At 38.4% G+C, this 18,104-nt stretch overlaps 1 protein-coding gene across 1 annotated transcript in view; it reads right to left on the bottom strand.

The window, feature by feature from the left end:
- Positions 1–17,882, bottom strand: part of cdo1 (cysteine dioxygenase, type I) — a 45,932-nt gene extending 28,050 nt beyond the window's left edge. The window contains exon 1 of the mRNA XM_028805268.2: positions 17,645–17,882. Coding sequence (XP_028661101.1) covers positions 17,645–17,814 — 170 coding nt within the window. The 5' untranslated portion in view covers positions 17,815–17,882. The remainder of the gene's footprint in view (positions 1–17,644) is intronic.
- Positions 17,883–18,104: the final 222 nt, after the last annotated feature.

The following is an 18,104-nucleotide window of genomic DNA, read 5'->3' as shown; positions in this document are numbered from 1 at the left end:
CCAATGGTTTGACAAAACCTTTTATGATACTCCAAGGGAGTCAATTGGTTTTTTGTTTTCGCATTGTGCAACTGTATTGTGTTTAATTCTTTTATTCATCCCTCTCTCACTTTTACTCCAATAAAATTTGTATTTTTTAATATTCTGGCCACCTTGGCCTCATGTATCCTGCTTCATTTGGTTATAGAAAAGCTAGGAAAATATGTTAAATTAGGAAACTTAGCAGATTGTCTTCTACTCATTTTTGCAAATTTCAAAAACTTTCCTTATTTAACCTACTAGAAGTAAAAATAGCAACAGCCAAAAAAAAGTAGACTTGGAACTGATCAAATTAACATGTGCAACTTGAAACTAAATTCATGTTACTTAACTGTTCTAAGCTGCTTCCAATATTCTCTAAGACTGAATCTACACAACAGTAATCCGGGAAAGCCTGTGGCAAAGTATTTGCTTATTGTGAATAGTTTAACACTATATTTTAATTCAAGATTGCAGGTTCCATAAACAATTTAAATACAGTATGGATATACAGTAGCCATCTATGTGACCACCACAACTCACAACCAAGTTTTTTCTTTTTTTTTGAAATGGAGAATCAAATAATGAAACACAAAATATATCACAGTTTACTGGTTACACATGACAACCCATAAATATTCACAGAATACTGGTTTTCAAATGATTTAATAATGTCCTGCTCTGTCTGATTCAGGATTATGAAGAGATGTAATAATAGCTACTATCAAAAAGCACCAGTTTAGAATGTTTGCTTGACAGGAAGCTCCCAATGGTGTCTTCACTCCAATGTATTCTGTCACTTTCTTGATTTTTTAATATTTGTTACATACTTTCTACAGCATATCTTCTATATTTCTTTCACCTCCAAATCTAGTCCTGCTTATTCTCAATTGTCATCTGCTCAATATTTTTTTTCACTAAGTGAACATGCACATTCTATGATGCTCAACCGAAGGCATGTAGTGGTATTATGGCACATACAATACATCAATTAAGCAGTTTGTTTTTGCACTGTTGAAAGGATACCAAACAATCTGAAGAAGACTAACATGACCATGTGGAACAACAAGCAAAGTCAACTAAAAATGAACCAAAATAGCTAGGAATCAGGCACAGACCTTAAGCCTTCTGAAACTACAGTGCTGACTGTTGCTTTGCCCACCCTTCCCTATACAATATTCAGCTTCTATTCTAATTCCTTCTCCTCCTCATGGGTTCACTTTTGAAACTTGGACTATTTAGAAGTGGCTTTTTCAGTACCTCCAGCTGATCTGAACATGTACATGTCAACTTCAGCTCCCACTGCTCCATTTATCCAAACAGGCATTCTTAACAGGCTCAACCCATGACTATCAGCCTCAGCCCTTACACAGATTGCCCATTTTAGGACAGTCCTGAGAAGTACAGCAGACATGCATCTTCACTCGTTATCTTGTATACAGTCCAAACCTCTCCATAGAATGGGTGGAAGACAGCACTAATTCAAATGTTATTTTTACCAGTCATCTAAGTTAATCATTCATGTAATATGTAAACTATATTTAGTGTGATGTTTAGCTCTGTTAACTCATGTCACAAATAAAATATTCAAATAAACCCCTAAAAGGGATCGCTTCCAATATGTGTTGATATTACACGATGACAGTTCTATAGTATAGCAAATTTTTCATTTGTTCTTTTGCTTTTTAAGGAAAACGTTCAGTTATGTAACATTAATGGTTAAATCTCAATATTCTTCTAAAACACTCAATTACCTTCATCAGTGCTGATAAGAATAATCAGACCTCTACAGCTGGTCAGCAAGAAGTTCTTTTTTGGATATCATACAGGGTCAGTTCACAAAGCACTTTTTCTTTCATCTTTGATAATCTTGCATACCAATAAGCTGTTCATCAATGGCAATCAACAATGATAACAGATTCTCAGGAAAAGATGTCTTTTAGAGACAGTCTTAACATAAAGGAGCACCATGGACTATGTTCTTCCTGTAAAATTAAAGTCCTTTGAGTGTATTTTCCAAGCAACTATATCTAAAAACCACTGATCATTAAGTAAGTATACTAGATATGGTTGAGAAACACACATATTTTGGTCATTTGATGTTAGACATAAAACTCAAAATGAACCAAAAACAAACAAGATAAGAAAGATAGATGTCAGACAACCATACATCTAGCTATACACTATCAAGCCTGCCTAATCCAGTTCATCTCAGCAATACTGAGCAGAAGGCAGTAATCAAACTTGGATGGGAGCCAGTCACATTCAAATGCTCAACTGAACTTACACAGGGCCAGTCTGGAGTAACTGTTCAAGCACATACCCACACTTTCTTAAATCAGCATCAAATTTTCATTTATATCTCTCTATTATAAAAAAAATATCTTGGGAGGGAGACTAGGGAGACGACACGTGATCTACTCGGAAGACAATCTGATGTCCCGTGAGAGACACTTTAACATAACGCAAGACAAGGGAGTGAAACAACATTTAAAACAACTTCACGGACATCTAACCTGGCAGTTGTTGTAATGCTTTTGGCAGACACACTTCATGTGCTCCCAGCTCTTAAAACATCGACAAGCGACAAGCAGAACATGCAGCTCATCAGTAGCAGCAAGCCAGCAGATGGTCCGACCGCTTCTCCTTAGTGTGCGTTCAGTCCCCCCAACAACCCCCCCCCCCCCCCCCCTTCACAACGCGAGCGGCAGAGACGCGAATTGGCAAAAGGACAGCTGCTGTACAGGCTTTTAAATGATCGACATGCAGCGCAACGAGCAGAACATGCAGCTTGCCAGCAGCAGCAGCAGGAAGACAGCAGCTGATCTGACGGCATCTCCTTAGCATGCGTTTAGCCTCCCCCCTTCACAACACCAGCAGCGTTATTTTGTTTCCCCTTCACCTCAGGTCAAGAGTCTGGGTGTCATCCTCGACAGTACTCTATCTTTCCAATCTCACATTAATAACATCACCTGGTCTGCTTACTTCCACCTACGTAATATTAATTGCATCCGCCCCTCCCTCACTCCCCATATCACTGCCATTCTTGTTCACAGTCTTGTTACTTCTTGTCTCGACTATTGCAATTCACTCCTCTTTGGTCTCTCTAATAAATCTCTCCAAAAGCTTCAGCTAGTCCAGAATTCTGCAGCACGCATTATTACTCGAACCACATCTATTCACCATATTACTCCAGTCTTGCAGCAGCTTCATTGGCTCCTGATTAAGTCTTGAATTGATTTTAAAATTCTGCTATTAACATTTAAGGCCATTCATAACCTTTGCCCTCCATATCTGTTCAACCTTCTTCATGTTGCCATTCCCTCCCGTAAACTTAGATCCTCTTCCTCCATCCATCTCACCGTCCCTCTCGCCCATCTGACCACCATGGGGAGCAGAGCATTCAGCCGTTCTGCTCCCAAGCTCTGGAATTCATTACCTACCGAGCTTAGAAATACCAAATCATTTTCATCCTTCAAAGTGTAAACTTAAAATGCATCTGTTTAAAATGGCTTTTTCTTTATGATTACAGTGGCTTTGTTTGGTTTTATTTTTTATATTTTCTGATGTTTTAAGTTGTTTATAATGGGTCTTATTTATTTATTTATTGTTTGTTTGGTGTCCCTGAGTTCTCAGAAAGGTGCCTTGTATAAATAAAATGTATTATTATTATTATTATACGTCCTGCGAGAAAGATTTAACCATGCCCTGGGCTGGAAATTAAGGACAAGTAATGTTTTTACAAAAGTTTTAAAGTAAAAGTGAAAATAATGCATATGTAACAATTCCCACGAAAATAGCAATCTCTTTAAATTGTAAATCTGGTAAAACCAACCCGGGGGTGAACGAGCGAAGCAAGCTGGGGGCAGAGCCCCCTAGTAACTATAAAAACAATATATTTTATTTATATAGCATCTTTCCCATGCTCAAGATGCTTCTTCCTGCCACTCAAAACACATTATATGGCAATATCAAGATCAGTATCATTATGTTTGTTATGTCTAGACAAACTTTAAAACTTTTTACAAAGTACAGTACATACATTTTTTCTGAGGTTCAAAATAGTTCATTTATGGATTCTGAATCTCAGAGAATACATTTATAATAATTACTTAGGAATATTTCGTGTAAGTCAAAGCTGACTTTTCTTAATGTTATGTTTGGTATTTTTCTACAAAGCTATTTTGTTTTTTCAAAGTGGTACCATTTTGTGCTTGGCTACTGTGACATGAAGCAGTCATACTTAGGAGTGGGACTTCAAGAAGTCTCATATCATGAATGTCACTTTTATGCAGTGCTTTAAAAATCAGTGCCATGTGTTATGTAGCTGCCAATATAGTGAACTGTGTTAAAATCCTATGCCTGGCTGTAGTCCTTGTTGACTACACCAGTGACTCTGAATTGGATCAGGAGGTTTGAAGATGTTAGGTTGTGTTATTTTTTGATCTGTTTAAGTCAGAACAAAGTCATTTAAAGCAAGAACATGGCAAAAATGGGCGCAAGGTGGTAAACTGGAATCCAAGGAGGACTCTGCAATAATCACAGACAGAATTAGGAAAATTCTCCAAGAGGAGTAAAACCATACTTTAACAACTGTGAAACAATAAATGGTATCAACTTTCATATTTATATAACAGCTAGGGTGCTCTGCCCCCTGCTCGCTTTGCTTGCCAACCCCCGGGCCTGCGCTACTCGCTAGCATCTTTGCATTTCTGGATGCACAATTTCAACAGATTGTTATTTTCATGGGAAGTGTTACTTATACACAATAGAACTAACTATTTTACATTATAGCAAGTAATTAACCATATTTAAAAATAGTAAAATGTAATAATTTGAAAGTAAATTATGTTTCATGTTGCGTTACGAGTTATTCATTGCGTAATACAATTTTGTTTTTTGGCTTTGAAATTAACAAGAAAATAATTTCTAAACTTACACTTTTACTGTAAAACTTCAGTAAAAACAATTTTTTGAATTAAATTTTCATCAATATCGCATTGAATTTTAATTCTGTGTTTGGACTTTAATCGCGACAAAGCAATGTATAACTGTCCGTGACTGAATTTTGTTTCTCTCTCTATTAAATAAAATGACTTTTTCAAATTCTAATGTTATCCATGGAAGATGTACTACATTACCTTTCTTGGATACATTCTTCTTTCTACAGTAATTCGTGTGGTGGAAGACCGGCTGGTGTTAATGGATGTAGATATTCTTCGGGATATTGTAAATTGATGTTTTCATCTTCCGCATGATGACCACCAACTGTTTCAGTTTAGTCTATTGATACGCATTTAACCAATTTGCCGTGTAATTAATCAACATTTTTGGCGTTAATTCGTTTGACTTCGCAGTTTCTCGCTGCTAGGATTGCGCGTGTACTCATTTTTTCTGTTGATAACCCTTTGTGATGAAATTCTTCATTAAGATTTGGACATAATACATCTTCTTTAATTGGGAACTTAAAGTGAGGAAAACATTAAAATTTGTAAGAGCTGAGACTGTCTGTCAAAAGCATTCACACAAATGAGAGGTAAGAGTACCATGTGCGTGGTTGAATTTGGTTGAGAGGAGGGTGTGACTTTAAAAAAATCTCATGGCCAAAGTCTTGTCTCGTGGGACTTCAAAAAATCTCTTGAAAAAAGTCTTGCCTGATCCCAGGATTTTTTTATATAATAGAGAGATATTAATAATAATAACAACAATAATAATAAGAATAAGAATAATAAAGGTTGGAAAAATATCTACAACATGAAAAATACACAGTATTGTCTGAAAGGGTATCCAGGCTTTCTTTAACAGAACTTTACATGTGATTTCTGTTGTGCCTCTTAAATTGTCCATGAGCAGGTCTGATACACATTAAAAAAAAAAAAAAAATGTTAATATTTTTAGGAAAGAATATAAGACCTTTTGATATTTTCTTCAAAACGTTTTGTTAGAATGTAAAAGAGTACTAGAAGTGCATTTAGTTTTGTGTTTGTGGCATAATCTGGAAGCTTTTTGGTTGCAGTCTAAACACTACAGGGAAGAAGGGGAGATTACAGTAAATATTTACCAATACTGATATTTCAAATTTACAAATATCTGTAGTAATATAGCATTACTAAATCCCTGCAATCTCCTTCAGAATGGCTGGGTGAGCAGAGCCCATTCACTGAAGCATCAGGCGTAAGGGTGGAACTAGCACTAAGCAGGGTGCCAGATTATCAAAGTGCTCATTCATATGTACACCCATATTCACCACTACACATGGCACATTTGGAGGTGCTAGTTAACCTAACCAACTTATCCTCTAGGATGTGGGGAGGAAATCCCATAGAGACACGAGAAGAACATTCAAACTACATAAATGGAAAGAAGGAATCTGAGTAGTTGATAAATTCAGAATTCAGTGCTGACTGAAAAATGAAGAAATAAAAATTAAAAACACCAACTTTAATTGATAATTCTGAAAATGGTGTAAAATACTGTGTTTCCAAAATGGCATTATAGGAACTGAAAAAGAAGAGCTCATTAGGCATTGCCAGCTTTCCTAGCACTGCTGAGGAGCCTCATTAACTGCACATTCTTTTTAACCGTGCATTTAAAATAAAAGTAGGTACAACTCATTTGGCAACAGTATCAATAAGATTTCAGTGCTTCAATTATTTGGTAATATGGTATTACTAAAAATTCAAATGACACTTCCCTTCTGGTTTTGGCATACCCAATGCTAATTCAAAAGCCAAATAATCCAAGTGTTGCATGTGAAATGTGGAGTCTGCTGGATGACGATAGATAGATAGATAGATAGATAGATAGATAGATAGATAGATAGATAGATAGATAGATAGATAGATAGATAGATAGATAGATAGATAGATAGATAGATAGATAGGATATTTTTTTTATTTTTAAAAGACCTTTATTGATCAAATAGCAATAAATCAAATATATAACAGGTAACAAATAACCAATATTTTACAGGTTGCTGCATCAAATGAGAATCAATTCCCTTGCAGTCGATATTTGATATACTATTTCTTATATTAATTTGAAATGACCCAAAAAAAACTTTTCCATTCTTCTAATTTACAATTTAAACCCCCTGAGCCCGTAACAAACAAGCACTTAAAAGTCCCAAATCATAACTTCAACAGAAATATTATGATGTTACACCATTCGATTAGCTCATCTATTTTACATCATTATAAGAAAACACAAAAAAGGAGAACTTCAATAATTTCTCATACAATCATTTTTAGTTCTCCATCATCAATGGAGCAAAGCACCCCTTTAATCCCCCACACATTTTTAAACAAATCTAATGTATTCATCAATTTATAATACGTATATTCCATTATTATTCTGGAGCGTACATTTATCTTGAAAATCATCACAGCATCAGTAGCCCCTGTCCCAGATTGTTTATTATTTCTACTCTTTAAAATTGCTAATTTTGCTTCACCCAATAAATAGTTTAATAGTTGAACTTTTTGACGATTTTCCTTATTATATTTTGTTCCATAAATGAACATGATATTGTTAAATTTCCCCATTAACCTACTACATATTTCACTAAAAAAAATGAAAAAAAAACTAAGTCTCATACATTGCAAGAATAAGTGGAATATAGTTTCTTTTTGTCCACAAAATACACAAGTATCATCCTCTTTCTGCTCAATTATTTTTAAAAAGGAATTGGTAGCAACAATTCCATGCAGGACTCTCCATTGTAAGTCTGCTGTTCTTTTCTTATTCGGGGGCTTATATATCTCCCTCCAAGCAGGTGCACACCCACCTTCCACCCCCAGATATTCTCTCCATGGTGTGTCACATGCTGTATTTAGTGCTGCAAAGTGTACAGTTTTAACACAATATTTATAAAGGTCCCCTTTTGACAGAGACTTAAAACTCACGACTTCCCCTTTATGGAATGACACGATTGTATTATCGGTGAGTGAGGACAGATCAACAGCAGGGCAGACCTCCATCTCCGTGTTCACTGCTCTGATCGAGTTGTTCAGCCGATGATAATCTTTGGCCATGAATGATAAAAAACTCTGAAGCATTCTGACTGACTTGACCCCCAGTATTGAAGATAGCACTGCTGGGTCAATAAAGGACTTCTTGCTGTCATCATAAATTTGGGACAGTGTAAGTATTTGATGTGTGATGAGTGTTTTAACAAAACTATCACTTAACAGCAGAGGACATGAAAAAACAGAGTTGAAAACTAAAGGCTCATCAGCCAACCAACCAGATGTAGCAAAGTTTCTTTTAAAGACAAAGTGCCACGTTAATAAGACTCCCTTGTAAAAATGGGGTAGGCTGGACAGGTCCATTTTGTGAATGTTCATCACCATAAGTTGTTTATCAAAACCGAAGCCTCCCACTCGGCGGAAGAAACCCATCGCCATCTCTCTCCAACTCAGAGGATGAGAAACAAAAAAAACCTTCTGCAGAACCTGAAGTCGAAATTGTGCAACTTTAGAGACAACATCAATGAGCCCCTGACCACCCTCTTCCAAAGGTAAAAACAGTACACTCTGTTTAATCCAGTGTAGGCCCCCCCAAAAAAAATCAACCAGAAGTTTCTGGATTCTGTGTAAAAGCCCAGGAGGAGGGTCCCCACTCACAAGTTTGTGCCAGAGCATTGAGGCTATCAAATTGTTAACTATAATCACACGTCCCCTGTAAGACAGCTTAGACACAATCCACTTCCATTTGTTCAGTCTCATAGTTACTTTATCTAAAAATCCTTCCCAATTACTGTTGTCCACCCCCTCAGCACCCATCACCACCCCGAGATATCGAAAACACCTTCTGTCCCACCTCATTTCTAAGGGCAGATCTGGTGGTGAACATGCTGTCCAGGAGCCAACCAAAAAAGCGGTACTTTTGGCCCAGTTGATTCTTGCTGAAGATATTTTCTCAAATACTTGTTGACATGAAATTAACATTTTTATGTCATCGTTTGATGTGACAAAGATGACAACATCATCAGCATAGGCCAAATATTTAAAATTAACAGTTGGGCACATAGGAAAAACCACACCCTGCAGTCTGCGACTTATCTGACGTAAAAATGGTTCAATTGATAAAGCATATAGCATTCCAGATAAAGCACAGCCCTGTCGAATTCCTCTCTTTACTGAGAACGGGGCACTCAGCGAACCGTTGACTTTTAAAACTCCAAAAATATTAGTATATAACAGCCTTATCATATTTATAAAACTGTCCCCAAAACCAAAACTTTTCAATGTATTAAACAAATATCGGTGATCTACTCGATCGAAAGCCTTTTCCTGGTCTAGAGACAGAATCCCCAAATCAACCCCACACAGATTACAGGCTGAGATAACATCCCGCAATACAAATATATTGTCATGTATTGACCGGTCTGGCACACAGTATGATTGACACGGGTGAATTATAGAGTACATTACATTCCTCAGGCGGTTGGCCAAGGCCCTTGAAAAGATCTTGTAGTCTGTACACAATAGGCTCACAGGACGCCAGTTTTTGATTTGACACAAGTCCCCTGTTTTTGGTAGCAGAACGATGACGGCTCTTCTGCAGCTCAGTGGTAATTCACCAACCGTAATGCTCTCCAGAAACACTGTAAGCATGTCTGGTCCCAACAGATGCCAAAACTGCTTATAGAATTCTGTTGGAATCCCGTCAATCCCCGGAGTCTTTCCAACATTTAAATTAGACAGCGAGTCAGAGAGTTCCTGCAGAGTAATCTCGGTGTCCAGATGTAATTTTAACTTTTTCGAAATTGATGGCATACCTTCCAAGAACTCAGACATTGCAGCCTCATCGATGCTTTCCTCCTTGAATAAATTCTTGTAAAACGATACAGCAAAGTCTCTTATCTCCCCTGTAGTACACAGTTCTTGACCGTTGGTGTCACGGAGCATATGGATTGTCTTGCTCTGTGCTTCCTTCTTTTCAAGACTAAAAAAAAACCTTGTGGGTGCGTCCAGGTGATTCAGATTCTGGAAGCGAGACCTCACTAAAGCCCCCTGAGCCTGCAACTCCAGAAGCTGAGACAGTGAATGTTTTTTTGCTGTTAAAATTTCAAAAGTATCCTTATCAAAAGTTTTTTGAAGAGTAGCCTGTAGTTCAGTGATGTCCTCCTCCAGGCTTTTCATATGGTCCACGTTCCTCTTCGTCACTTGCTTGGTGTATTGTTGGCAAAAAGCTTTGATCTGTACTTTTGAGATATCCCACCATTGTTTGAGGGAAGTGAATTTGGATTTAGTGAGGGTCCATTGCTGCCAGAAAAATTCAAAGCACTGAAGGAAGTTCGAATCATCCAACAGGGAAACATTGAATTGCCAGAAAGACTTGAATAAAAGTTTTTTAGAAAAGGTGAGCTTTAATGCTACTAGCGAGTGATCAGAAAGACCGAAAGGACAGATATAAGTAGTGGTGATTGTATTCAGAAGATGCCGTGAACAGTAAAACCTGTCTAACCGTGCCATTGAAATGCGGCCACCCCCCCCTTTTACCCAGGTGTATTGTCTATCTGTAGGAAAATTATTCCGCCATACGTCCACCAGATCTGACTGCTGTAATAAAGTATGTAATACTCTGACAGAAGCTGGATGAGGCTCAGCACCATTTCGATCCAGTTGAGCATTTTCTGTACAATTGAAATCCCCTCCTAGTAGAAGGATTTCCCCATTAATAAACGATTCCACCACCTTTCTCAATGAATCAAAGAAACAGATCCTCTCTCGACCATTTGTTGGTGCATAAGAATTAATGAACACGAGATCCTGATCACCATCTTTAATCTGCACCACCAGCAGGCGCCCAGCCACCACCTCACTAATATTAGTAATCTGTAAATTTACAATTTTGGAAATCAGCACAGCTACCCCAGCACTGACATGGGATCCGTGACTAAGCACAGCCTGACCCCCCCATTCACGTAGCCAGTCCGACTGATTCCTAGTATCGGTGTGTGTTTCCTGAAGTAGTGCTATGTGAAGGCCTTTTTGCCCTAAATAATCAAAAACAGCAGCCCTTTTTGCGTCTCCCCTACACCCATTTACATTTAGACTCCCAATATGTAAAGAGTCCATTAATACAAAACACAAGGGAGTGACCAATAAATTACACAACACAAACGAATAAAAGCAACGTAGAGCTACCTCCATCATGATTAAAGCAGTGATTTCCTAACCCTACTGATCAGATTCTTTAATCTCACGGACTCTTTCTGGTCCATGCCAAGCTGTACGGCATTGCGCATCACCCTCTGTGCTGACACCAGGAAGAGCTGAACATCTGGGAAGTGCTCCTCCACTTTAACTCCTCTCTTGCCCTCAATAAATTCCAAGAAATACCGAATACTTGCGGTGCTGTATCCGCCTCCGAGTGTATACCTTGATGAGGACTCGCTTCTCACGGAGGCGTCAGTGTCACTGCCCTCATCCTCCCTGTCACCCACATCACAGTCATTGTAACTTTTAAACAAGTGACTGCGTTCACTGGATGGCTCGCTGGACACGAGGCTTTTCTTTGCAGACTTCGTATTCTCCGATTTATTCTTTCGCTTATGACGGGGCACTTTGAAACTCTCATCCCTCTCGCTCACACTTGCACTCCCACTCTCCACGGCACACACCTCGTCCATCGGCCTCTCACTCATCTGCCTTTCCACGACTTGCGCCGAGCTCTGCTTCGTCAGCAGTGCGTTCTCAGCGGCCTGAACTTGTGCAGCTTCATCGGTTACCTGAGACCCGTTCACAGCAGTGGCGACTGGCGCAGCTCCCTCGGAAAGAGCGTTCAATGTCGTCCCCTCACTGCTACTGGTCTCAGGCTCTGTGCTTACTTTACACACTGCACTGTCGGCTTCAGCCGGCTTTTCATCGGCAGCAAGAAGCGCGCTCTTCTCTGGAGCGTCTACAGACAGAAAACTTGCAGGCCGATCACACACAACACCCGCACCCTCCAACCGATCATTACACTCAGAACCATCATCCTCCATATTGTCCACCTCACTTTCATACTCAGACTCGCAGTTTTCATCGTTAACCCCGTCATTGTTCTCCTTAATCGGAGCGGAGCCGCCCGGCAGCACCCCAGGTTCATGTTTGCACTGTGCCGCCTTGTGTCCAGCTCTGCCACAGTTAAAGCATTTCATTGTATCTGAAGTGACAAATACTACATAATCATCGCCCTCTACCTTAAACCTGAGCGCCACGTTTATTTCCTCATTCATGTTATTTAAAATCATATAAACTTGTCTCCGAAAGGAGACCACATGTTTTAATTCCTGCATCTTGCAGCCAAGTGGGATCAATACTATATCAGACATAATCTGCCCATAACGTTTCAATTCCCTTAGTAAAATATCATTTTTTAAAAAAGGTGGAACATTAGAAACAATAACTTTCTTCGCAGGCGCTGATAACGGCAGGACAGGAACTAATGCGCCATTGATAACAACCCCTTCTTCAACGAGTGTATTTACAAGAGACTCGTCGTTTAAAAAAACAACCACAGCCTTGTTCATTCTGGAGGCGGATAGGACATTTTTATAGCCGACAACTTTTCCTACTCCCACCACACATGCTTCGGCAGAAACCTGGGGGTCCACCAGGACCTTTGCGCCATGACGGCGTGAAAGATTTTCAAATGCCTTTGGTAACAAACCAGGAGCCCTGCCTTTGGACACGGCCATGGCGATAACCGCCAAAGCCGCGTCTTAACAGTAAAAACTATAAAAAAAAAAACAATTCTAAGACAAAACACTAAGAAAAACAACTAAGAGAAAGGAAAAAAAAAAAAAAAAATGCTAATTCAAAAGCCAAATAATCCAAGTGTTGCATGTGAAATGTGGAGTCTGCTGGATGACGATAGATAGATAGATAGATAGATAGATAGATAGATAGATAGATAGATAGATAGATAGATAGATAGATAGATAGATAGATAGATAGATAGATAGATAGATAGATAGATAGATAGATAGATAGATAGATAGATAGGATACCTTATTACTGTAATCCCAAGGGGAAATTCACAATGCCTACTACTGTGCCCCTCGTGTGCAGAACACTTACTTCCAAAACATTTCCCAATGCATTTTGATTAAATTTTGAAATTTCAGCTTTTAACGTTTGTGTTGTAAGTAGGTAATCTTAAAAAAGTTAAATACCTTTATTAATAATGGTTGTTTTATTTTTTTCTCATTGAATGAATAATACAGTTATGATACTACTTATAGGAACAGAGAAATTAATAGAACATTAATGACATACTTAAGAACTCCCACCTAAATAATTGTGCACAAACCAGTTAGACATGTGAACTAACAAAAAACAATACAGGATAGGCAGAGACTGTGACAGTTCTGATTTCTTAAAGAACAGTGGTAACAATCAGTTTAAATGACAGAATACAGATAACAGGAAAGAAAAACTTCAAAGATCATGTTTTTTTCAATTGAAAACATAAATAAGATGAAGACAAAAAAAGGATACAAGCGGGAATGGAACCATGATGCCTATAAAGTATCTATCTATCTATCTATAAATCATGGACAGACATGTTACCATTAATGCTATTCTGCAACATCTGCAGACCGGCACTAAGACTGCTCTTTCTGACTGTTGTTTGCAAAGCATCATTGTTATCTCCAAATTTTTCATATGTAAATTAATGTTTTGGTGAGACTGGATTTTTCGGGGCTTCATGGTCTGCAGGCAGCCAAGAATTTATTTTCAGTCTGTGATGCAGTCACAATCATGTAGCTTACATTCACCCATCTTCCAAACTCACTTATCCAGTTCAGAACCACAGGGAACCTGAAGCCTATCCTATCAAACAATGTGGTGCAAGCCACGAACAACCCATAAAAGGGTGCCACTCCATCACAGGGTGAACACACACACTTTGGGGCCAATTTAGCAACAGCAATCCACTCAATCCACATGACTTTGGACTGTGGCAGGAAACTCAATCATCTGGAGGAAAGCCATATGGATACAGGGTAGAACATGCAAACTCTATGCAGTGAGCACCTGGCACTTGAACAGTGGTCTCCTTGTTGCCAACATAGTGCAGAACATGCAATTTTATATCTCTCTATTATAAAAAAAATCCTGGGAGAGAATGACTAGGGAGACAAGACGTGATCTTCACGTGAAGATCATGGAAGACACTTAAAAGACCCACAAGATGAAAGAGATTGGCCACGGAGCATCTCGCGGGGACCTTAAACATGAGACTTTGTGCCAAGAGATTGACCCAGGACCATCTCGCGGGAACATAGATCACGAGATTCTCGCAAGACATGCCCTACTTACAACCAATATCAAATAAGACCATGGACAGCAAAACACACAGTCGTGTCAAGGCTTTGAGCACACACAGATCCAGGGCTCTCAGAGCATACAGAGCGTATAAGGACAATACGTTCTAGATGAAACGTCAATGACTAAGTGAAGAAGAAAGAGCAGCACGGAGAAAAGAGACTCAAAAGCGTTGGGAGAGAAAAAAATGCAAAAAAGAAAAAAAAATGGCACGATACACATGCAGAGAAAGGTAAAGAATATGAAAGCAGGAAAATTCGAAAGTATTGTAGCGTCTCTTCCAGGTTGAAGCCTTTATTTTTTTTTGAGTGACTGTTAGGTTCGATTGAGGGAGGGCGGAGTACATCACGCAAGACTGACAGCGGGGTATTGATTGATGTGGTCAGGGGGCCAGGGATGGGAGGAGGGGGTTGGAGAGGGTGCTAGAAGGTTGTGTTTGGGGTTACGAAGTCGGTGTTCTTTTTCTTGATTGTTCAAGTAAAACTTTTGTGAGACTTTACTACGTGTTTTTTTTTTTTTTTTTTACTTCTATTTTCGAGCCGGAGGTGGAGATCGCTACAGTATCAAAAAAAAAATAGTAAAGATCACATTAGCACAAACAAAAGGAAATTACTTGAAAACGGGGAAAATAATCATCACGGACTAGGTGTAACTGAAAAAATAGCAGGACAAAGCGAGGTCAGAAATAGAAGACAAAGAGTATAAAACAAAGTAAAATGTCATAAAGAGGTTAAAAAACAAGGGGGCCAAACACATGCAGAGCAGGTTAGAGATAATGAAAACAGTGAAATTCAAAAGACCTAAAGAAAAAATAGGCTCGAAACACATGCAGAGCAAGATACAGAATATGAAAGTAGAAAAAAACGAAAGTGTCAAAACAAAGAAAGTAAACACCGCATTAGCGCAAACAAACACAAATTACTCGGAGAAATAACAAAAAGGCGAATAGAGATCGAATATATGGACATAGGTGATATGTCTGACTGCGGTGGGCTGGCGCCCTGCCCGGGGTTTGTTTCCTGCCTTGCGCCCTGTGTTGGCTGGGATGGGCTCCAGCAGACCCCCGTTACCCTGTGATGATATGTCTGAAGTATGTACATATAGTAAGGCTTTGAAGTTTAAGCCAGAGAATTTCAAAAATGGAGGTTACCTTACATGCATTTATTGGTTACTTTGCAAAAAAAATTAACTGCTGATGATGTAGATCGTTTTGTCTGTGCTGAAATTTCAAATACAGAAACCTATCCTGAATTATGGTACAAAGTCATTAAACACGTCTCACGGACCTCATTTAAAAGATTTAGCATGTTGGGACTCTAAAGATTCCAAATATTGTTTTTAAAGAAGTTCAGAAATAAAAGTGAAACTAATGAAATAGCAACAATTCAAAGAAAAAACAATCTTAAAAGTGTGTATCCGGAAAACCAAACACGGGGGTTGGCGAGCGAAGCGAGCAGGGGGCAAAGCCCCCTAGTATCATAAAAGTAAATGTCATAATCATAATCGAAGTCTTTGCTTATAAAAAATCCACAAAAGATGTGTAGATTGTCCCAATCACTTCAGCAAAGTGTAAGAAAAAATAAATAATGAAAACAATTATGAATTTTAGACTGCACATATATTACAAAACATCTCTGGATATACTGCTCAAAAACTATTTTTTATGTTTTTTATTATGTCGTGCCACCAGTTTTTGTAATGGAGAGATGAAATATTAAGGAATCCAATACTAAATTATTACAAAATTTTGCTTACTAGAACAAATATAAAAAAGGAGTGTTTAAAGGACATTATCTGAATTACAGTTAGGACATTGTAATGTATAAAGTAAAGGGGGTTACTCCAAAAAAAACCTAACTTTAAGTTTACGAAAACCAAACACGGGGGTTGGCGAGCAAAGCGAGCAGGGGGCGAAGCCCCCTAGTATATTAATTGAAAATTATAAAGGGACATATTGTTCTCAAATTGAAATAAATTTATTATTGTAAAGGTCTGAAACCTAGTCCAGCATTATTGGGTACAAGGCCATAACAAACCCTGTATAGAGCACTGATCCATCGCAAGCCCACTCACGCAACAGAAATAATGTGCAACTACCAGTAAAGTTAACCCAGACATCTTTGGCATGTGGGAGTAAAACCAGATTACCGAGAGTAAACCTGACAGAGACAGGGGAAGAACAAACACCACATAGACAACATCCAGGTGCAGGATTCAAATCCAGAGCACTGAATCAGTGAGGTAGCTGTACTAGCCTCTGCACCACTGTGCAACTCTTAGAACAAATATCTGTAAGAAATAATAAGGTAAGGAAATAACTAGCCCTCTATTTACTTTTTATTGCAGTTAAGAGTTATGTGCAGATGTCGCCTATGGTATGCAACAACAGCCTATGGGTATGCATCACCTGAGAAAAATATCATTAGCAACTATAGCAATCTAAAACAAGAAATATGAGATTAAGTAAATCAAAATTACGGTATCTGTGACATTACAATCACATTTCTACTAAGAATAAAAGGGAATTTAAAACTAACGACTGTTACCTCAGCCTATTTGATTAACACTGCAGAACTATTGGCTCAGCACAAAAACGTGTTGCGCCTGTAAAAGAACGTCTTGCTAAAAAAGTAAATCGACTCCCTTTAGCTGATCTAAACTGGTCACTAACCAGGGTTGAGGGTGTGCGCCTACCCTAAATCGTGATTGGTCTTCTGGGACCCACCCTCGTTTCTGCCCGAGTGAGGCGGGGGAGTGAGAGGACTGTGCACTCACTGCTCTCCTGCTCACTCTTCCCCTTTCTCTCTCTCTCTTTAGTAGTTATGAAGTATTCAGCAAATACAGAACAAGCGAGAATCCTAAAGTGCGCACGTAGCATGTAGTCAGAGTCCATTCTGTTTTAAATATTCATGTCACCTAGTTGTTCACATAAGAATCCCTGGTTGTCCAGCTGCAAAATACGTATCAGAAAACAGCAACATCAACAAACAGCAACACTTAAATAAGTGGTGAAATAAGAATGTGTCTTGCTGTATATTTAAACGGGATGCCAAAATTGATACAATTTATTATGACAAAAAGTGAAAAACGTGTTACCAATTACTTCACTGTACAGAAAACATTGTCCGTAATAAAAGTACTCATCTAGACAAGTGTGATACATTATTACCAGTTAAATAAGCAAACATTTTTATATTGTAATGTCTCTCAAAATAGTATGATTGTAAAGCAGCTTAATTCTATTAAACACTCTTCCCGACTAACAAGTTAGTATAATATTTACACTATTGATAAAAAAACACTACCTGAACTGATCGAATTTGGCGTATTTCATCCATTCATGAGGGTTACTCTCATACGATTCCATAAGATTTTGCACTTCTTCAACATTCACTGTATCTCCGGAAAACTTTTCATGCAAAGCCTTAATTAAGTCATCTAAGGTTTCTGGTTTAATCAATTCAGTGTGCTCCATAGTTAATGTGCAGGTAATCTTTATTGACCCACTCGGGCGCCTTCGCTGCAGTCCAAAGAAAGCTAAGCTGCACTGTATTTATACAATCGACGTTGAAAGTTTAATTGGACTGTACCAACTCACACTTAAGGAAAGGAACAACTCTAAAGGCTTAGGGACATAGTGGTCTCTTCTGATAAAAGTAACATTACGCTCCTCGTAGATGATTATATGTGGCATTCAGTTATGTTACTGCCAGCACTTGGGAAATAATTGCATGGATTTTACTGGGATATTAACTTTGCAAATTG

Source organism: Erpetoichthys calabaricus, chromosome 7 (assembly GCF_900747795.2).
Source record: "Erpetoichthys calabaricus chromosome 7, fErpCal1.3, whole genome shotgun sequence".
NCBI classification, from domain to species: Eukaryota; Metazoa; Chordata; class Cladistia; order Polypteriformes; family Polypteridae; genus Erpetoichthys; species Erpetoichthys calabaricus.
The sequence above is the reverse complement of the archived record's forward strand: the minus strand, read 5'-3'. Positions and strand labels throughout refer to the sequence as shown.